The sequence below is a fragment of the Moschus berezovskii genome, chromosome 12 (assembly GCF_049115385.1).
Source record: "Moschus berezovskii isolate FMDL1 chromosome 12, NW_MosBer_1.0, whole genome shotgun sequence".
NCBI classification, from domain to species: domain Eukaryota; kingdom Metazoa; phylum Chordata; class Mammalia; order Artiodactyla; family Moschidae; genus Moschus; species Moschus berezovskii.
Window position 1 is genome coordinate 28,571,668 of NC_142471.1, and position 21,593 is coordinate 28,593,260.

The 21,593-nt window shown below is 54.1% G+C and overlaps 2 protein-coding genes across 2 annotated transcripts in view; one reads left to right on the top strand and one right to left on the bottom strand.

Annotated features, from left to right (window-relative positions):
• CDH23 (cadherin related 23) overlaps positions 1-21,593 on the top strand; it is a 442,755-nt gene that overhangs the window by 360,950 nt on the left and 60,212 nt on the right. Inside the window, exons 33-36 of the mRNA XM_088841955.1 lie at positions 75-224; positions 1,261-1,389; positions 2,577-2,705; positions 3,796-4,023. Coding sequence (XP_088698081.1) covers positions 75-224; positions 1,261-1,389; positions 2,577-2,705; positions 3,796-4,023 — 636 coding nt within the window. The remainder of the gene's footprint in view (positions 1-74; positions 225-1,260; positions 1,390-2,576; positions 2,706-3,795; positions 4,024-21,593) is intronic.
• The window catches only part of VSIR (V-set immunoregulatory receptor), a 31,141-nt gene continuing 15,105 nt past the window's right edge, over positions 5,558-21,593 (bottom strand). The window contains exons 4-7 of the mRNA XM_055425519.2: positions 18,723-18,830; positions 14,712-14,739; positions 13,212-13,408; positions 5,558-13,055 (exon numbers count right to left, since the gene is read on the bottom strand). Of these exons, the coding sequence (XP_055281494.1) occupies positions 13,018-13,055; positions 13,212-13,408; positions 14,712-14,739; positions 18,723-18,830 (371 nt within the window). The 3' untranslated portion in view covers positions 5,558-13,017. The remainder of the gene's footprint in view (positions 13,056-13,211; positions 13,409-14,711; positions 14,740-18,722; positions 18,831-21,593) is intronic.

Genomic DNA, 21,593 nt, shown 5'->3' on the forward strand with positions numbered 1-21,593 from the left:
CCATAGAGGGACGCCATCTGTGGGGCCCAAGAAGGGAAGGAGGTGGAGGTCTCTGAGACCATGTTCACTCCCAGGTCTACATCACTGTGCTGGACGAGAATGACAACAGCCCCCGGTTCGACTTCACCTCCGACTCAGCAATCAGCGTGCCTGAGGACTGCCCCGTGGGCCAGCGCGTGGCCACTGTCAAGGCCCAGGACCCAGACGCTGGCAGCAACGGGCAGGTGGGTACCAGCGAAATAGTCCAGATCCGCGCTGTGAGTGAGGGCTCCACAGCCCTTCAGCCAGAGGGGTTGCTGGAGCCGTCCCCATCCTGAGCATGAGCAGGTTGTCCAGGCTCTGCCGGGTCCTGAGCAGGACGACCCTGCCCTCACTGCAGTCCATGTCCAGGGCTGGAGACAGAGCTATGCAAGCCGTCAGCCCTGCCTGGGTCCTAGGGACACAGCACCCACGGCTGGCCATAACTCAGCCCCTGCAGCGAGCTGAACACAGAGGGTTTTAACCTTCCCATGACCCCTTGGTCACCTCATCCACAAACCACACAGCATCTCACCCCAGGGGCCATCCCTCCCCACACAGCCCCAGGGCCCCAAGGGGACCCAGTCCTCCTCCCCCTGCTTCTCAGCCCCCCCCCCGCTACAGGTTGGGGCACCCCCAGAGCAAAAGGAAGAGGGGTGACAGAGCATGCCAGTCTTCACACCACTTTGATCTGTCCTACAAATTGAGCCGTGTTGGAGGAGGTTTCCATCATTTTTTCAACGCTTGGACACCTCTGGGGACTCTGGAGTCAGAAGCCAGTGGGTTCAAATCCTTGTTCTCTTGGGACACTTGCGAGCTGTGTGACCTTGCCAGCAGCTTCTTGTTCCTGAGCCTCCTCTCTGAGCTGAAGAGGACAGCTCCTTTATCAGGACTGTTGTGAGAGCCTAACAGAGCCCATGTGACACCAGGGCTGTGCCTCTCCTTGCAGGGGGCTCAGTGCCTCCCTGCCCCCCACCTTGGGAAATCACCTGTAGTGGGACTCACACCTGCCTTTCTGGCCCCAGGCCAGTATGCTCACATCATTCCCTATCCCCTGGAGCCTGTCACAGACCCCTCTCAGTGGACCCCACTTTGAGGGATATAAGCCCTTCTGCATAAAACATTCTTAATTTCCAGGCTGAGCAGAGGGCCCTGGCGGACAGGGGAGCGTGCCTCGGCCTGGCCAGCTTCACGTCCTCCCCACTTCTTCACCCTCACCCCTCACCCTCTCTTCCCTGGCAGGTGGTCTTTTCCCTGGCCTCTGGTAACATCGCCGGGGCCTTTGAGATCGTCACCACCAACGACTCCATTGGCGAAATATTTGTGGCCAGACCCCTGGACAGAGAAGAGCTGGACCACTACGTCCTCAAGGTGGGCAGCAACCCCTTCCATCCCAAGAGCGCTTAGCCCATCAGCATGCCCTGGTGGTCAGCTTCCCGCATCACCAAGTACCGTGGGGCAGGCAGCACCCCTTAGGGCCAAGAGCATGAGCAAGGCTGACCTGGGAAAAAAGGTGTGCTGGAAGGGGTCCCTGGACCCAGAGTAGGAAGCAGCAGGGGTGTTCATCTCTGCTGTAAGAGCCAGGAGAGAAAGCCTGGCAGCTGATAGAGTGCTGGCTCTCCCACAAGCACACTGTGAGCAGGGCAAGTGGTCTATTCTGTCTGGGCCTCAGTTTCCCCTCTTATGCAATGGGCAGAAAAACCTGACTTGTTCTGCTGAGGTGAGACATAAATGCACGTGAGGAATCACAAAGGCCTCCATTATTGCTGAACTGCTTTGGCTACTGTGTTTCCTGGGGCTTCCCAGGTGGTGCTAGTGGTAAACACCTCACCTACCAATGCAGGAGTCGCAGGAGATGTGGGTTCAGTCCCTGGGTCGGGAGGATCCCCTGGAGGAGGGCATGGCAACCCACCCCAGTATTCTTGCCTGGAAAATCCCTATGGACAGAGGAGCCTTGTGGGCTACAGTCCATGCAATCACAAAGAGTCAGACAAGACTGAAGTGACGTAGCACGCACATATGCCCTGTATTTCCTGGGGGGGTCTCTGGGGACCCCACAACCGTGCTTCTGCAGGGATCTGAGCTCTAGCACACTGTAGGCCTCCAGAAATTATCAAGGCTTCTAGGGACAGGCTTAGTTTATGAGCCTGAGGATTCCCACTCATTCCTGAAAAGATTATTTGAAGCTCTTTCTCTATTTGCCAGAGAGCAGATCTGAGTGCATGGAACAGAGGCATAGAAGCTAAACACAGGAGCCCTGGGTGGTCTGGTTGCAGGGCCAAGGTTACAGTCGGGTGCAGAATAGGGAGGTAAAGACTAAACGCATCAGAGTCAGATTGCAAAGACAGGTCTCCAAACAGACAAGAATTGGGCAACAGTTGTTTGCAGCATGGGACAGAAAACCTTGGGGAGAGCCAACGGGCCAGGGGGCAGGGATGGGCCAGCAAGCCTCTCTGACATCGCAGTCCTCCCCACTGAGCAGACAGCCCATCTGGACTCCATGTTCCTCATCCAGCCCCCACCTTGTAACCCTGACTCCAGTCTCCCCCTCCTTGCAGGTTGTGGCATCCGACCGTGGCACCCCTCCACGCAAGAAGGACCACATCCTGCAGGTGACCATCCTGGACATCAATGACAACCCTCCAGTGATCGAGAGCCCCTTTGGATACAACGTCAGCATCAACGAGGTGAGGGTGGCCCTTTGGCCCATACAGCTGTCCAGAATGAAGAGTGGGTATAGCCCACTGTGAAGCACCTTTTTAAATATCTGCCTGGCCCACTAGTGTCTCAGCTCATGGGGATGGGGACATGGCTTACTCTTTCATGGTTCAATCCCTAACACCTGGGCCAGGTCCTGGAAAAGGGAAAGAAGAAAGTGGCATTTCACCACCAACAGGAAACTGAGGTTTACCTGGGAGAGCTGCCTTTAAATAAAGCTGTTTATTTAAAAAAATATATTTATTGGAGTTGATTTACAATATTGTGATAGTTTCACATATACAACAAAGTGATTCAGTTGTGCATATATTCATTCTTTTTCAGATTCTTTTCTCATATAGGTTATCACAGAATATTGAGTAGAATTCCCTGTGCTATATAGTTCAGTTCAGTTTAGTCGCTCAGTCATGTCCGACCCTTTGCGACCCCATGGACTGCAGCATGCCAGGCCTCCCTGTCCATCACCAACTCCCAGAATTTACTCAAACTCATGGTGCTATACAGTAGGTCCCTGCTGATTATCTATCTTATATATAGTAGGGTATATATGTTCATCCTAAACTCCTGATTTATCCCTACCCCCCACCCCAGTTTCCCCTTTGGCAACCATAAGTTTGTTTTTGATATCTATATACACAATTTATTATTCAGTCATAAGATTAAGCCACTCCAGGAAAATTTTTGCCCAGGCACTAGTGGGTATGTCAGGTTGGACGTTCATGAAGACCTCCCTTGATTCAGATCCTGGCTCTGCCACTGACTGGCTGTGTGATTTGCATACATTCCTTCCCTGAACCTCAGTTTTTGCATCTGTAAATAGGGTGACCTAATCTATAACACTGTGAGAGGATTTTATGTGTTCACGAAGGCCGAGGCATGTAGTAGGTACCCACAGGATGTGCGCCACCATCATCTTTATCTGCCTCATTGCTGTCCCAGGGACATCAGAGCAGAGCTTTCTAGAGGTCCAAGTCTTGGGCTCCCGAGCAGGAGCAGGAGCTAGACTTTGCCCCCAAAGGCCTTGAACCTGGAATGACCGCTTTCTTGCTTTCCCCCCAGAATGTGGGCGGGGGCACTGCTGTGGTCCAGGTGAGAGCCACCGACCGTGACATCGGGATCAACAGTGTCCTGTCCTACTATATCACCGGGGGCAATGAGGACATGACCTTTCGCATGGACCGCACCAGTGGTGAGATCGCCACTCGTCCCGCCCCACCTGACCGCGAGCGACAGAGTTTCTACCACCTGGTGGTCACTGTGGAGGATGAGGGCACCCCTACCCTATCGGTGAGTGATCGGGGATGGCCGCTGGGAGAAGAGGGTGGGGGAGGGGCCGCTCCGCTTTCTGTGCCACGGGACGAGATGGGTAGGAGTGGAATGCCACGCGCCAGTGAGTTCGAAACAACTGCTTTATCATGCCTTGAATCCCTCAGCCTGTGAGTGCCAAGCTAGGGTGCTGGTTCACTTGCCTCTGCAGCCACTCTGAGCCTTGATTTAGCCGTGTTTGCTCACCCAGGGCAGTGCTAGGAGACCAGGGGGTCTGGCCAGCCTGCACACCGCCGGCCAAGTGTGCTGCATATCTGTGGGCCTCTGTGTCAAATGGGGAAAGGTGCCCTCTGGCCTCTTCCCCTGTGTCGTGTTGGTGTAACATGCTGTGGCAACATTTCTGGGTCACGGGGCTTATGTCTGTGGTCCAGCCTGGTGCGTGAATGGGTGGTGGGGCCGCTGCCCAAGGCAGTGTGCAAAGTCTGCCGAGCTGGAGAAGGAGGTGGGGCTGGTGGGGCTGGTGGGGCTGGTGGGGCTGGATGGTGATGCCATGTGGTGTGATGGGCTGGGGTGTGATTTCTCCTGTGAGCTGGACGCATGATCGTGAGCAAGTTAGGACCTCTCTGAATACTGGTTTTGTTGTTGATAAAAGAGAGATAATATCTGCTTCACAGGTGGTGTGTGGGGAATTGAGTTAGTTCTTGTCTGTGGAAGCGCTTGGTAAACCATGAGGAAGAGGAGTGTATCAGCTATCTTATCACCACAATATTCCTACATTCAAAACTAAACCAAAGAGGCATTAAACAACCATCAACTTAGCTCCAGTTCTGCAGGCCGGCAGCTGAGACCTGGCTTAGCTGGAGGGTGGTTCTGCTGTCAGCTGGGCTCCCACATGTGTGTGTGGGCAGCTGTGTGTGTCAGTTGGATAGCTGTTCTTTCTGGGGTTGGTTGCCCGTCAGCCGGGATAACAGGGCTACTGGGCCACCTCTCTCTCTCCTTCTAGAAGGCTAGTCCATGCTGGTTCATGTGGAGCCAGAAAAGGTCCAGGGAAAAGAGCAGAAGCATGCAAGGCCTCATAAGGCCCAGGCTTGGAACTGAACACAGTTGCTTCTGCCACATTTCTGTTTGCCACAGCAAGTCAGAAGACCAGCCCAGGTTCAAGATATGGGGAAATAAACTTGATCTCTTGAAGGGATGAACTGCAAAGGCACATTGCACAGCACGTAGATACAGGGAGGTGTAAGGATTAGGACATTTGTGTAATCTGTTTATCCTAGGCACCCTGATTGTAAATGAGACCTCAGCTCCATCCTTCTGCCCCCCAAAGGGGACTCTGTTAGACCCCTCTCCTCGGCAGTAGCACTACGGACTGTGGGGTCAGAGCAGGTCTGGGCTGGGCTTTTTATGTGGAGTTTCTCTGGGGAGGATTGTGGAATTGAGCCAATCCCAGGAAACCACATCCTGAAGACCCCAGGATGATAGTAATCGCTTCAACCAATCACACCCAGTAAGCCAAACAGAAACATATTTACAGAACACACATAACTAGCTGAGGGGAGGGCAGGTAGGGTATCATTTATTGTGGCGACATGGAGGGACTCAGTTTTTTTATGTGGCAGCTCCTCTGTACCTAGCTTCAGAGTGAATCATCATCTTGGTCATCTCTCCAACAGCATTTAAAGATGTGTTTGATTACAAGTAACAGAAACTCAAATATGGATTCATAAATAAATGAGAATACATTTTTTATCACATAACAGCAATTCCACAGAGAATTACAAACTTTGATTTTGTGCTCAGTGATGTCAGAGCAATGTATCTTGTCTTTTCCTTTATGGTTGCAACATGGTTGCTATAGCTCCAGCCATCATGGCAGCATCCAAGGCAGAAAATGACAAAAAGACAAAGAGCCATGCAAGCAATTTCTGCCTTTTTATCAGGAAAGCACAAAATTTTCTGGACCTATTCTTCAGAGTTCTCTTGTGACTCATTGGCCAGAAGAGGTTCCCAGGGGCACCCTAGCTGTGAGGAGGTTGGAAAAAATGAGGGACAGGATTGTTGGGGTTGGCTTATTACCTGGGGGCCACATATAACACTACCTCAAATAAAAGTAGGGCCCTGTTAGCGAGAAAGAGATGGGCAGCTCAGCATTTGCCATGCTGCTCTTCCTCACCCTGACCTAGGCCAGTGAACACACCACTCTCATGCCCACTCCCCATGCTTCCCCACACCCCGCAGTCCTAGGGTTTCCCAGGAGGCAGTTGGTGAGACCCATAATATTCTAAGACCCTGAGGTGGGGAGGCAACTTCTGGTTTCCTTTTGGTCCCAGGAAGAAATGAGAATTAGAGAAATGTGAAATCACCCTAGCCTCATTTAACCACCCAAAATGAGTGGGCTACTCCCCAGGCAGTCCCCACAGAACTTGGGGCTGGTCCTCATGGTCAGAAGTTTTATCTGTTGACCATACCCTCTGCAGAGATCCACCCAAGCCCAGTGGAGACCCACAAGCACTGCCTCCTCGCACACACAGGGAGAGCATTCTGGTCCTCCTTGAAGCAGGTCTTGGCCTGTTCCAGCTCCCTGGTAGGAGTGTGGGAATTTGGCTGGTGAGAAATGCAGTCTCCTTTTGTCTACCTCCCTCATCCTGGTCATCACTAACTCTGCTCCCAGAAAACACCTTCAGGATGACCAAGATCAGGGATGGGGTGTATGCATATGTGTGTATATGGCTCCTGGGCTGTAATATCATAACAAACAGCATCAAACATTTCTAGGAGAAATGAATCCATCCCTTCAAGTTTTTTTCTGCTTCTTCGTGTTGGGAAAAGATCACTTTGATTTGATATTTTGTTGGTGACACCACAGCAAAGAACTGCAGGGACCACAGGGGCATTGTTGAGAACTTAGCACTGGACCGTGTTTGCTCAGGTATTCACTCAGCCAGCACTCCCTGAATACCCACTCTGTGCTAGGCCCCAGAGGTACAGAGGTGAAGCCAGTGTGGGTCCTGCCACAATGAAGTGCAGCCGAGTAAGGGAGACAGTGAAGCCAAGGTGTAGACGGGGCCTTGGGGATGGCTTCCTGGGGGCAGGTGACACCTGGCTGTCTTGTCAATCACAGTTAGCACAGCAAAGGGGCAGAGCATGTTCTGGATCTGGGCATCAACCTGAACAAAGGCCTAAGAGCACGTGATAATCCAGGCGGGTCCAGGGAGCCGCAGGTGGTCGAGGCCCAGGGCAGCATTCAGAGCCCAGAGCAGGGCTCTCTATCTCTATACCCTCCCCGTGACGTCTGTCTGCAGCAGCCCCAAGGGCTGGTGCCGGCGCTTTCTCAGGCATCCCCTTTACTCCCTTCCTGCCCCAGCTAAGTTAGAACCCTACAGCCACTGCTCCCAGCTCCCCAGAACTGGCATTTGTCTCCAAGGAATGCTGAACCCTTGAAGATTTGCTGCCACTGACCAGACTGTCACGTCTGGACTGTGAACCTGCCAGGGTCCTGAATGCCCCCAAGCCAAAGGTGACCAGAGAAGGGACCTTGTCTACTATTGGGCAGATTTTTTTGGAGGAGTGTTTAAAGAAGTAGAATCATTCCAGCCTCTCCTAGATCAACCAGAGCCCAAAGTCTCAGACCAGGCAACCCAAAGTTCCAGGAAAGGCCACCATGGTTTCACAGGGTACATACATCTGTCTAAAGACACACATCAGACCCTCATGCAGTCCTCTTGTTCCAGCCTACAATTATCTGCCTGGTTCAAGCCAGCCCTCAGTAGTAGCACAGGACCAACCCTCCTGTTGGACAAGGGCAATTAAGAGTTATTAATTCATTATTTCATTCATTCACTCAACACTAAATATGTGCCAGGCCTGTACTGGAGGTCAGGAAGTCAGAGATGGGTTGGACACAGCTCTGCCCTCACAGGGCCTACAGTTAGTGGCGGGGGCGGCGGAAGGGGGGGCGGAATAGACACGTAACAGAGAGCTGACAACCCTCAGATATGACAGAGTGCTAGGAGTTCAGAGACAGGAGCCATGGAAGGCGCTGGACAGGGCTTCTGCCTCCATGTCTTAAAGGAGAAGGCTTCCTAAGCAGGGAGGTGGGATTCAGCTACAAAGTCTCCCTAAAACCAAGAGAAATCCTATATCCACGCCCTCCCATCTCTTCTTTTCTCCCTGGGCTCTCCTCCACCCCAGTTTCCTGAGAGCAGAGCTTTCCTGCAAACAGCTGAGGCCATCCCCACCCCGCTCTCAGCCCTATATCACCCAGAGCTCAGAGCAGCGGGGCTGCAAGGGGCATCCGGGCCAGCCCAGGCCGGTCGCACAATGGTGTACCACCCAGCAAGGGAAGTCGTGCAGCCTCAGTCCCGGCCCGCTCCAGGCCACAGGCAGGGCGGCCAGGCTTGGGGGAGGGGTCTGAGCGGCGTCAGGAGGCCTCTGAGAGGAAGGGCCGGGCCGGGGAGGAAGGACGAAGGACGGGAGGCAACTGGGAGGTCAGAAGCTGAGCCCCAGCCACAGAGGCACCTTGGCAGGGGGATAGGGAGAGGGAGGCTCCCAAGGGGACCTCCCTGCTGCACAAATCACAGCCAGAGGTCAGACTGTCCCAGATAACCAGCCCTGGCTTCTCGGGCTGGTGGGGACCTGCAGAAGACACCTGTTTAGGCAGAAAGACAGGACATCTCCCACCACTTCTGGTACGAGAGCCGCCAGCAACGGCCCCATAAAAGTCTGTGAGTGGGGAATGCTGCTCTTGTCAGCTCACCTCGTATTTTTAGGGCTGAGGGCGCCTCTGTTTATTAAACTTGGACCCTGCTGCTGTTTATGAAGCCTGCTTCCCCTTGCTCAAGCTCAGGAAAACGCCAACCCAGCCCCTTCCCCATGCAGCACACCAAGTAAGCCGGCCTTCTCTGGCCCAGCCTGATTCAAGTCAGGCCCTTCACGTAGCCCTGCTTCTCGAGAATGTTCTGCAATTGCTCAAATGCTACACATGCAACTGGCTCAGTTCCTCCTGGAGACCCTGAGGCTCTGTGGATAGACGAGTTCCTACCTTCCCCATTCCCCGCCCACGAGCAAGTGGGCACACAGGCTGCCATGCCCCCCAGGAGTCCTGTGGCTTCAGGGCTGCCAGGAAGGAAGGGGAAAGAAAAGACTGATGTGGAAGGAGTAGAGCCATGGGCTTGTGGGCACAGGCTCATCCCCCGGGCCCGGTATGCACGGTAAGCAAGTCCAAGTCCTGGCCGGTAAGGTGACGTGCTTCAGTGCAGAGAAAGCAGCACAGGGCTGGGAAGCAGGGGACACAGGCTTCAGTCCCAGTTCCACATTCACTTGTGACAAGACACAAACCTTTGGAACCTCAGTTTCCCTATGCAGTAAATGGAACAGTAAAACCTTCCAGGGTTTTCTGTGAGAGGAGGGAGTGAGTCGGAACCAATGAAGTCATAACACCTGAGAAAGTGCTTTGGAAAGCCCAGAGTATTCTCACAGAAGAGCAAAGATATAGAACACATACTGCCCTTCCCTATCCTGTGCCCAAGGCAGGCGTTGCTAGCGGATGTCAGCACTTTCCTATACTGAACTATGTTGACACTTCAGAATCGCAGGAAGCCATACCAAGAGATCAGAACTGCAAAACAAGGGAGAACCCACGTCCCTTGGCCTGCAAAAGCTCAGGGCACCATTGCTATTGAGGAGATTCTACGAGGCCCAGACGAAGCTGCTGGGAACTAGAGCCAGTCAAAAGTCAGAGGTTGCCCTGCCAACTCTGAGTGGTCCGGAGAACGGAACCCTGGCATCCTGCTTCAGTCCATCACCCAGTGGCTATGTTTCGGTCATCAGCTCTACAACAGGGTCCAAAGGGCAGGCTGTTATCGGACCCCTACCCTAGAGCTCCAGAACAGTTCCCTAACCTCCAAAACAGTTAGGGAGACACAGGGGCCATGCAGGAGAGGCAACCATGCAGCAGGTACAGTCCCAGTAGAGGACTGGGTGGTCCGAGCTTTTGGTGGGCTGGGACAGAAGTTCATCTGAGCTGTGGGTGTCAGCTTCGCAAGTGCACTTTGCACCTTGCATCCTGGCTGCCAGCCCCAGTTCTTCTTCCCGCCACTGTTATTCCCTTTGAGTTCCCTGAGCAAATCTTAGCCCAGCCCCCAGCACAGTTAGGCCAGCCCTGTCAGCTCTAGCTGACACCCGGAAGCACTCTTCCAGGAGGCAGAGCACCAGTGCCCCAGCCAGGGTGGAAGGTGACAAGGCCTCTTCAGCCCCCGATTCCTGCACCACAGAGCACTCCCTGAAGGTGATGCGTTAGCCCCTCTGTCCCAGGCTGCTAAGTGTAGGAGGGAGCTCTGGCCAGGCAGGAGCCAGAGTATCCCCAGGGCTGGTCTTCTGAGAAGGGCCCCCCAGGGTTCCTGCATACCCACCCTAGTCTAACACCACAGACCCCCAAGCAGGGCCCACCTGATCCAACAGCAGCATCTCCAGTGGTCTCTGCCGTGTATTTTCAGAGAGTGTCAATCTCATTCCCTTAGCCTCTCACTTGCAGGAAACAAAGGTGGGAGATCTTTATTAAATGTGAGCATCAAGAGATAGGTTACAGGCCCCATAATTCCTGATACATCTCTTAACAACGACTTAATGCCTAAAAACACAAATTTCCCTCCCAGGGCTCCTCCCAGCTCCCTAAAGGCAGGCACATGTTCTCACTCCCCTACTCTCTTCCACACACCCCAGCCCACAGGCATCTCCAGAGGCACTGCCACCCCAAGGCGAGCACAGAGGGACAACCGGGTACCCTGCCTTTCCCCACAGCATCGGGGTGGCGGGTGGGGAGTGCCTTTACGGTTACTAGGGACAGGGTGTGTTGTCGTGGATGAAGATGGAGATTGGAGCTCAGAGTAAATTTTGCTGAAAACAGGAAACCACGAAGCTATACGTTCACTAGTAAGTGTCCAGAGACGAGCTTGAGGCCACGCAGGAGGAAGCTGGGGAGGAACTGTGGTGTCTTTCTACTCCGGGGCCGCCTCCCTCCTCCACACAGCGGTAGGTGGGCCTGGGGTCTGGCACCCAAATTCTTAGAAGTTGTCTCTGCCTTGAGGTCAGAGCTGAGGTTTGGGCCAGGCCAGCCTCCCCGACAGGCAGGAACATTGTTTCTGAGCTGGGGGATGAGGAGTCTAGTCTGTGGGCTTGTCCTTCAACCCCAGGGGCAGCCTGGCCCTGCCTTGAGCAGGTATCACCCTGCCCATCCCTGCCCCCCGGGACCCCACAAGCCCTGAAGACAGCACCCTCTTTTTGTGGCAGCTGGCACTAAGTGTCCACAGCAGCAAAGAAAACAGAGGAGTAGACCCCAGGGACAAAGCAGGAGCCAGGGTTTGGTGTTCTGGCCGCTGGAGGTGTCAGTGCAGTCTTGAGGCCCAAGGCTCACACTCCTGTTCTCCTCCAAGCCCCCTGTACAGCTCAGGGCCCATGCTGGCCGACAGCCTTGGACCTGAGGAGGGAGCTCCCTGGCTCCAGGTGCAGGCCTGGGGCTCACTGCTGCTGGAGAGCCTAGAGTTGTTCCTCTCCCATCCCCAGCCAGGCCAGGGGGGCATCTCCCTGCCTGCTGGGCCCTTATCCTGGCCAGAAGCCTGGGCTCTCAGCACCCAGGCCCGGCTCAGCAAAGCCAGCGTAGGTTGCTGGCAGACGAATGCCCAGTTGAAATGACACCCTCCACAGTGCAGTGCTCGGAGTGCCTGTCCCCTGTCAAATTGCCCCACCCGCTCTCAGGCCCCACCACCCGTTTCACCCCACAGGGTACCGAGATCCCTCCCCACTCCTCTCCATGCTTTAAAGCTCTTTAATTGAAATTCCACAAAGGATTCCCCTCCTATTTGTATGTAAAGACAAACCTGGGTCATGCATGAAGCAGGAGATGGGAGCAGAGAGTCTAGGGCAGAGCAGGCCCAGACTTTCTGTGCACACGCCCACTCCTCCACCCAACGGGGGGATGGCTGATGGCTCAGTGCAGAGTGACTGGAACAGAGATCCTCGAAGACTGGGGGTGGGGGTGGAGGGCTCCCTGGGCCTCAGGCACCTCGGAAGCAGAGTAGGGATTTCAACCCAGCTCTTACAATCCGTCTGTGGGGTTTTTACAGTCACCCACGTAGTTTTTAATAGCACCCCCTCTTCACACTGAAAAGTAGTCATAGTTTGGGCAGTATACTATTGGTCACCAGCTCTCTTGACCACAGGGAGAGGGGGGAGGAGCCCTCTCCTCTGAACCTCCACAGCAGGCCCCCGTCCCCCACCAGCCCACTCTCCCTCCACTCCCCACTGTGGCAGTGACCTGGCTCCCATTGCCCAACATGCCAATTGGCTCACAGTGGTCACCGTGCCCCAGGGCGTACTTCCCGTTTTGGGGCTTCCGGCCAGTGCATTCTGGGGACCCAGAGTGCAGGCAGTGGGAACCCCAGATTTGTTTAACCTGTTGATAGCCCCTCAGAGAGTCTGCTGGTTAGAAGGCAGCCAGGTCAGGCAGGCCTAGCCCCAGAACCTCATGATGACAAAGAGTGAATCTGATGGATGAGCAGTCTCGGGCGGGAGTGGGGAGCCAGCCCACCGCAGTGGGAAGAGTCTCTCCACATCTTATCCTGTGTCTCGGGCCTGGAGGGTGGCACTGGGAGGTCTGCCCAGTGCACGTCTATACTGTCAGGTTCCAGGGCTTATGTCCCAGAGAAAGAGGCTGCCACGGGAGCTGGCAGTCCTGGGGCCTCGAGGACAGAGGTCATCTGGCATCAGTAGCTGGTGAATTTCAGGTCCCTGGGGTGGGATCCCAGCCTCTCACCGTCCTTGAGAGGGGCTGGACTGTCCAACACCTCCCTTCTGCCATCCAGAGAGGTGGAAGGTCTGGCCATCAGGGGTATTTCAAAAAGTCTGAGCTTATAGCTGGAGGGAAGAAACCAGGGCCAAAGGGACCAGTCAGAGGGCCAGCCCTGGCTCAAATGCCCCTGCCCCAGGCCCAGCCACATCTTCCACGGGCCCCCAGCTGGTTTAGATGGCCTCAGAATTTGGGGAGTCAGGGACAGGGTCTGCAAAAGAAAGGAGAAGCAGAGTGAAGGGGGGCTCCTCTCTCCGTCATCCCTGCCGCAACCTTACACCCTGAGGCTGTGAGGATTCCCAGGGAGGTGGGGAGTGAGGCTGGTACACTGCTGGTCACAGCACTGTGGGGGAAGAGAAGCACTCACCTAGGGAGGGGAAGAAGACATCCCCGGGGCCCGGTGGAGACAGAGGAGTGTTGGGCTCAGAGAGCAGGTGCCGCCCAGACTCAGAAGGCTGCCGCTGAGCCATGTAGGACAGGGGCTGCCTGGGCTTGGCCTCCAGCATCCCATGGGAAGGTGGCGAGGTCTCAAAGCCAGGGTTTTCAATTCCTTGAATGTTGTTGCTGGAGAAGCAGAATAGAAGGTCATGTGTGCTGCCTGGGCTAGGCCTCTGACCTCCCACCTGGCCTGCCTCACTTCTCTCCCCTCACCTCCCACTTCCCCTCACCTGCCTTCCCACCCCAGGCCTCAGTAGCATCTCCTAGCAGGAAGGGAGGCTCCAGGGCCAGGGAGGAAAAGCCATGGGCTGCACTCCCCACCTGCCCTGAGTTGAGGGCATCTGACCATCTGCCCCCAGGCCCAGGAAGGAAGCCCCAGGTAAGAGCGGCTCCAGGACACTGGCTTCGGGAATCAGGGGACAAGTCTATCTTTGGTCAGTAGAATTAATGGCCTTAGGACTGACTGTCCCCACAGCTCGTCTTGAGCTAAAGGAAGAACTTCTTCCTCCCTCGGAGTGGGACAACCTCTGAGGACCGCTCTAATTCTGAGATTCCAGCAGGATCTAGCTAGGACTTCCTGTGACCTGTCTTAAATATCATCCCTTTCAGACACCAGGGAGGAGCTCTGAATTTGGTGTTACATGTACTGGGGCCAAGTTCCTGAGCATGGCCTGTTCCCAAGCACACCCTCTGTTCCAGGCCCCATGCCAGCTTCCTGCCCAGGCCACACCACACACGCTCCCCATCCACTCCATCCCTAAGCTGCCCTCCCCACCACCACCACGTCTGAGCTAGGTCAGCCTCTGCCCTTGTGACCTGACTGCTTTCTCCTTGGGGTGCCCTGCACTCCTTGGGGCCTCAACTCCACGTGTGCTGACCTCTTTTGCATGTTTCAGGGTCTGCCTGGGTTCAGCTGCTTCCTCCCCTTCCCCACCCCAGCTGACCACTGAGGCCCAAAGGTGGGTGCATCGCTCATCCAAGCAGCGTTGGAGCCAGCCAGCTGGGTGAGGGGTGGCAGGGCAAACAGCCAATCGGCACAGATGGCAGATGGCAAATGCTCTTCTAACCAGCTGTGCCAGGCAGCTAAACTGGGGCCCCACTGCACAGACATACCTCCTTCCTGACAGCTGGCCCAGAGCACAGGGAGGACCAGGAAGTTCATGTCTGTGTTCTCAGGCCCATTGTGTTATATATAAGCAGTGACCGGAGAGGAGAGGGGGAAAGAACCTAGTGGAGGCAGGAGAATCAGTCTGTCCTGGCTATAAAGTTCCCCAACCCCTTCCACATTAACTGCTGTATAAGAAGCTGGTTGTAGATACTGCCCAGCAGAGACCACAGCCCAGGGAAGGCAAGGAGAGAGCCTGCCAGGCTTTGACTGGGACAGCACAGCTGTGGCAAGTGTTCTCAGGAAGGTCTCCATGGGCCTTACCTGTCCATCCGCACCAGTTCCTGGGCACCTAGGGACAGACAGACAGAGAAGCTGGTCACAGAGGGAAGGCTTTCCCAGACAGCATCCTGGCCCTCGCTGGCAGACACTCCTCGGGAATGGGAGTGAACCTGTGCAGGGCTGTGCTCAGCCCCGGATCTCACTTCTGTTCCCTCAAGAAGCCGGGAGGGCAGTGCTCTGTGTCTACCCAGCAGGTGAGGCCTTGCTCAGCAGCCCGTGTTGATCCATGATAAATTAAACTTGGGATGCATTTGACAAGCGTGTGGGGCAGCTAGGAAACCAAAGGCAGCGGTGGTGATGTTAGGCATTCAGGATCAACCAAAGGCCTGGCTCCTGAACTGTTGTTTCCTGTGTGGCCATTTGTCACGTTCTGGTCGTCAGCCATTATTTACTGGGCAGGAGTGTTGCAAGGTCAGTTCCTAATTAGAGTTCCTGGTCCTCTCTGTTCTGTCCCTGGCATTGCCTAATAGGGTCAACATCTCTCAGAGGAGCCCTAGAGGGCCTGAGACTTCATCAGTTCTCAGCCGCACTTCCACTCTCTACCCTGCAGTCAAGCTGCTGCCACCCTGCCCTGCTGTGGAGGTTCCCCATCCCGCAAACCGGCCACCAACCAGATGCAGCTACCCCAACTTCCCTCTTTCTTGCAGCTCCCCACGTACTCCCACAGATCCTCCTTGTTTTTTTAAGAGTTTTGCTGCTCATTACGATGGGGAAACAAGTGGTGGGGGAGGGGCACAACAGCAGAATACCCACGGGAAGTTGCATACAAGTTCCTGAAATCTCCGCGGTATCAGAATCATGGCTTCTTGTTTACCAGGGCGACTCTGTGTGGGGCTTCCTGCAGGTCTCTGCCTTCCCTCAGCTTATCCTCTCCTCCGCCCTTGAAGAAACCAAGTCTGCCTGATACTAGGGAGGCTGCCATGCCCATTGGCCTCTGTTGCACACTGCCTTCCTCAGTGCTCCCAACATCACCACCGCTGCCTTTGGTTTCCTAGCTGCCCCACACGCTTGTCAAATGCATCCCAAGTTTAATTTATCATGGATCAACACGGGCTGCAGAGTGACTGGTTGCTCAGTCACTCAGTCATATCCGACTCTGCGACCACATGGACTACAGCACGCCAGGCTTCCCTGTGCTTCACTATCTCCCAGAGCTTGCTCAAACTCACGTCCATCAAGTCAGTGATGCCATCCAGCCATCTCATCCTCTGTCATCCCCTTCTTCTCCTGCCCCCAATCCTTCCCAGCATCAGAGTCTTTTCCAGTGAGTCAGTTCTTCGCATCAGGTGGCCAAAGTATAGGAGCTTAAGCGTCAGTCCTTCCAATGAATATTCAGGACTGATTTCCTTTAGGATGGACTGGTTGGATCTCCTTGCAGTCCAAGGGACTCTCAAGAGTCTTCTCCAGCACCACAGTTCAAAAGCATCAATTTTTCGACACTCAGCCCTCTTTATGGTTCAACTCTCACATCCATATCATGACTACTGGAAAAACCATACCTTTGACTAGACAGACCTTTGTCGGCCAAGCAGTATCTCTGCTTTTTAATACGCTGTCTTGGTTTGTCATAGCTTTTCTTTCAAGGAGCAAGCATCTTTTAATTTAATTTAATTTCCCAACCCTTGCGCTTCCTCTTTTTCCTGAGTGTGGCTTACTCCCAAGCACTCCCTCTGTGCCCAGCTCTGTGGCAGCACCCTGCCCGGAGCACACCACACACAGTCCTATCCATTCCATCTCTGACCTGCCACCCCTGCTCCAGGCCACTCAGCCTCTAACCCGGGGGCCACACTCCTGCCATGCCCCAGGTGACTTGTGCTGCCATAATTCCACCAGCTGCTTCTCTAGGATCTGGATCACAAAAAATGACCCGCATCTCCACTCACCCTCCATTTCATACCTGGTTTCTCTAGAATCGTCCCCTCTGGCATCTCGTGTGTCTGTCTCTGAACCTTCAACCATATAAGTCTTCTTTTGGAGAGGACAGAGGACTAGCTTCAAAAATACTTTTATTAGGAGATAAATGACTGATACCTTCCTGTTACTGCATGTATTAAATCTGGGGATAAGATGCTATGAAGTGGTTGTCCCTCATGAAAATGGAATTTGTTTAGAGTTTCAGAAGGCGTGCTCATCATTGGTCATGGCACAGCCCAGTGGGCTGGCCCACCGCACCCCCTCGAGCTTTCTTTCACTGCAGTTTTTCAGCACCCAGCTCATCTGTCCCTTTCTCTGTGAAGCCCTCAGTCTGCAGGTCTCCAAGTACCTGCAGCAAGAGATACTGGGGGCTGACCCCAGGCTGCCCGTGTCCTCAGGACACTGCCACGGCGTTCTGGCCTGGGGGAGTCCCCTCTCTGGTTTTCCTTCCTCCAGCCTGGGACATAGGCGGAGCCCTGGCCCAACCCCTGGGGGCCCCATGAGGATCAGCAGTGCCCCTCCCCTGCCCTGTGCCCGCCTCTGCCGGGAATTTGTTTCCCAGTTCCTGGGGCTTCCCTGATGGCTCAGAGGGTAAAGCAATGTGGGAGACCTGGGTTCAGTTCCTGAGTCAAGAAGATCTTCTGGAGGAGGAAATGGCAACCCACTCCAGGATTCTTGCCTGGAAAACCCCATGGACAGAGAAACCTGGTAGGCTACAGTCCCTGGGGTCACAAAGAGGCAGACACGACTGAGCGACTTCATTTTCAGTTTCCTGTTCCCTGATGGAGGCAGACCTATGGTCTGGAGTAAGAGGGGACAGAAAGCACCTCTTTTGCTGGGAGCCAAGCCTACCTGAGCACGGCCCCTCCTCGTCCCTTCCCGACCTCCGTGGAAGCACTCCACAGATGAGCAGGAGCTGAGGTTGGCTCTGCAGCCACGCCTCTCCCTGGTTCATCTCCTGGGTTCCTCTTTCTGCTCCAAATCCCTTCACCTTCCCCCACCCCAGCCCCAACCCCGGGGTGTTTGTGTAGATAAACTGTGGTTGGCTTTGTGAGAGGAATAAGGGCCTCCTGAGAGGTGGGGGAGAGTGACCCACTGAAGAGGGACAGAGGGATGTCCAGTTGTTCCAGTCCAGCCAAAGCCCCCCTCAGTTACCTCCTGCTGCAGACAGCAGGGGTGGGGGGCGGTGAGGGAAGAGGTGGGGGAGGCCGTGCAAGAGCCCCCGCCCTCCTGCTCTAGGAGGACTGAGGCTGGCCGAGGCTCATGGGAGGAGTCGAAGGGAGGGCAAGGGGCACTGTCACCCGAAGAGGCAGTGAAAAGGTATCACAACTTGAAACCTGGCTCCACCACGTACTCACTAAGTGGTCCCTTAAGGGCGTTCCTTAACTGCTCTGTGCCTCAGTTTGCTCAGCTTTAAAACGGAGCCAATAGTAGGACTAGACTCTGCTATGAGCAGCACATGAGAGAATGCACAGAGCAGCCTAGGCCTGGCACCTGGCACAGCAATCCTACTAGTTAGGGGTCCTCAGCTATGATACTCATGCGGAGTGTTTTTATTATGCAGTGGAACCATGTTCCCTGAAAACCACTGAGTTGAAAAGCTTTGAGTCTGCATCTTAGCTCTGCCACTCACTAAGTTTTATAATATTTGGTTAGTTATTTAACCCTGCTGATCTTAGGTTTGTGACCTGTAAAAGGAAAGAGTTGAATCGAGTTATCTCAAAGATCCCTCCCAGTTCTGATAATCCAAAGGTCATTTTGTCCCAACCGTTGCTACGAAGACAAACCCACCTATATGTTAAAGCAGGTCCCCCAACAATCTCCGGGTGGCCGCACTTTCATAAACCAGTTTCAGCTACTCCATATGACTGCTCATTCATTCAACAGATCCTTGTTGAGTAGCAAGTCAGCACTGCCAGGGGCCAGTGGGTCCCCTCCTCTCCACCACAGAGCCCAGCTCTTATCTCTTGAAGAGCAGAACGGGGTCAGCCTTTTGCCTTGGCTCTTCCCTGTGGCTGAGAGGGACGCTGGGGCAGGTCACTCACACCCCACCTAGCCCAGGCAGGCAGGGATACTCACGGCGGTTGGAGGCCACCTGCCTTTGCTTGTAGACCAGGAGCAGGATGAGGGGGAGGCAGAGAATACCCACGATGCAGGCGCTCGTAGCCAGAGCAGCAGCCGTGATGCCTGAATGGACAGAGAGGCAGCCAAGGTGAGGCCCCACTCCCGTTACTCCTCCTGAGGGAAACTGAGGCCCAGGGAAGGAAGGCCCAGCAACACGGGGACCCACCTTTACCCAGGCCCCACAGCCAGACCCACAGTGGCCTGCAGAGGCATGGAAGGTCTGGGAACCCCAAGAGGGCCAGAGCACCCAGAAATCAGGCCAAGCGCTTGCAGCTGAGACAGCTACAGGGGAGAAAGAGAAGGGCCCCCGTCACAGCCTGCAGGAGACATCTCAACCACCTGGACCACTGGTTGCTCCCTGAAGAGGAGAGCAGGCCCTTCACAGACCCTATGTCACAGAGTCCAAGGTTGAAAGAAGCCCGAGAGATAGATTAAAAACTTGTGAGAACAGATGAGTGGTGATAACTACACAACACTGAGAATGTAATTAATGTCACTGAATCGTACTCTTAAAAATGGTTAAAATGGCAATTTTATGTTATATATGTTCTATCACAATGAAAAATAAATGAATGAAAAGCCCTGTTTATCCCCTCAGAGATCCCTTGGCTCCAGGACAGGGCCTCTAAAAGTGATCTTACATGTACAGTTCACGGGGAAACATCTTGGGGCAAGAACTAGGTAAATGTGAATCCTTGTCCAATTTAAATTTTTTTAAGCTTTTGAAATTACACACACACACAAATTTACAAGTTTTTTTTTTTAATTCAACATTTTCTTCCTCCACCTGTACCTGGGCCCCCTCCAGAGACATAACCTAGATACATTCTCCGCATGTACAGCATATATGGGAATCATGTGACAACTGCTTTTCCCACTTAGCACAGCTTGGACACCTCTCTGTATTGGCACAGAGATCTAGTTCATTCCGCCTAGGGCTTATCACGGGGCTCACCTAAGTTTACTGAAACAGTCCCCTACTGGTGGGTATGTAGGTTGCTTCCATTTTTCAGCATAATTAATAATGTAGCAGTGAACTTGTGTAGGCATCTTTGCTCACTCAGGCAAGTACATTGCTACATAAAACCTAGTAGTGAAAGTGCTGAGCCAAAGAGTATGTATATTTTTTTTTAGGCTACTGCTAAATTGTCCTGCAAAAAAAAGAAAAACAGTTGTACCGCTTCATGGTCCCATCCACAGCATGGGAGGTTTTATTTCAGTCCATCTGCTGACTCCAGGAGTTTAGCTGGGAACAGACGTACCCTCAGAACCACAACCAGCGTAAATGCTTTTCCTTCCCAATTTTAGCCCTTCCCTCTGACAAAAAAACAATGGGGTAGAATACCTTGTCACAGCATCAGCTTGGCCCCGGGAGCTTTGGGAAGGTGAACGACCTCATTGTTGCCTTTGCACTACTTATTTGGGTATGAAGGCTTGTTTTATATCTCATTGTATTACTGAACAACCCAACAGTGTAAACAAGCTTTCAGAGGGTTTGTTCAGACCTCGGAAGAGAAAAAGCTGTTTTTGGGTGCGTTAGAAGTACCCGCTGGTACAGGGACAGTCGCTGTATTGTTACAAAGCAAGTTCAGCTCCACATTAAAGCAGGCTCCCCACATATCTTAGCGAGGCTGTACTTTGATGTAGAGTACTGAAAGTAAAACATTTTATAATTCAGACACTGAGTATCTCAGAACCCCATCACGGGACCTTTTTGTGGGCACTGAGAAACCGGCTGCAAAGCACCCTTTTCTGGTCATCCAAGCAGGTTTACTCCAGACTGGCATTAAGCAGCGTATGGTGTAGTCAGTCAGTGACAACTGAGCATCTTGGGCCAACGTCTCTCCTGACTGCGGTCCCCAAGCAAAGACTCCCTCTCTTTGGCCCCTCTAGGGGATCAGGTCTTGGTGTCCTTACAGCCTGGGCTGGGAGTTGAGGCTAGGCCCAGGGAGCAGGGTTTGGGCAGAGTTTTGTGGGCCAGCTGCCCTCCGAGACCATGGGCTCCTCTGCAGAGCGCAGCCTCGCCACAGCTCCCCACCCCTCCCCACCACTCCCCACCCCTCCCCCCATGTGTGGCCAGTACCTGGGGCAGAGTTGGGGAGGGGTCTGGTCCTGTAGCCATCCAGAACCAGGCTCATGCCGAGAAGGTGATCAGGCACTAGCAGAGGCAGCTGCCCAGCCAGTACCAAGCAGTGTGTCAGGCCTTTACAGAGTGGGGTGGGATAGAAGGGGCTCAGTCTGCTCAGCAAGTCTTTGTCCAGGGCCTGTCAGTACCCCGAGGGTGTTTATGGAGGAAGGAGTTCAGTAGGACTGCCTGGTTCCAGGGAGGGGGCTGGATGAAACCATACATCCTGCTGGGTTGCGGGGTGGAGAGGTTGCTTCTTGGGGAGATGGGCTGTCGAGCCTCCTGGCGCAGGTTCAGTGAAAAACCACAGCCCCTCAGCAGCTCGGGGCTCCCAGGCTCCTTCAGTACCAGCTTCCTCATCCCACTCCTCTCTCATCACCTCCCCTGCCGCCTCAAGCTGTTGTGGGCCTTCAGAGGACTTCATACACCAGCTACCTTCCTGCTCCCCCAAGATATTGCAAGATGGGGGCTGCAGCTTGCTGCTGTTTTTACTGTTCAGTCACTAAGTCATGTCCAACTCTTTGCAACCCCATGGACTACAGTTAGAGAAGGAAAACTCAAAGAGCTTCTTGGCTGGAAGCATCATTAACTGATCAGGTACCAAGGCTGGCTGTGGAGCCCCTGTCTTATAGCAGGGACTGGGGTCTTTCCAAAGCTAAATGGCAGCAGAGGGCAGGACCCAGGAGTCAGCCCTGGGCCCT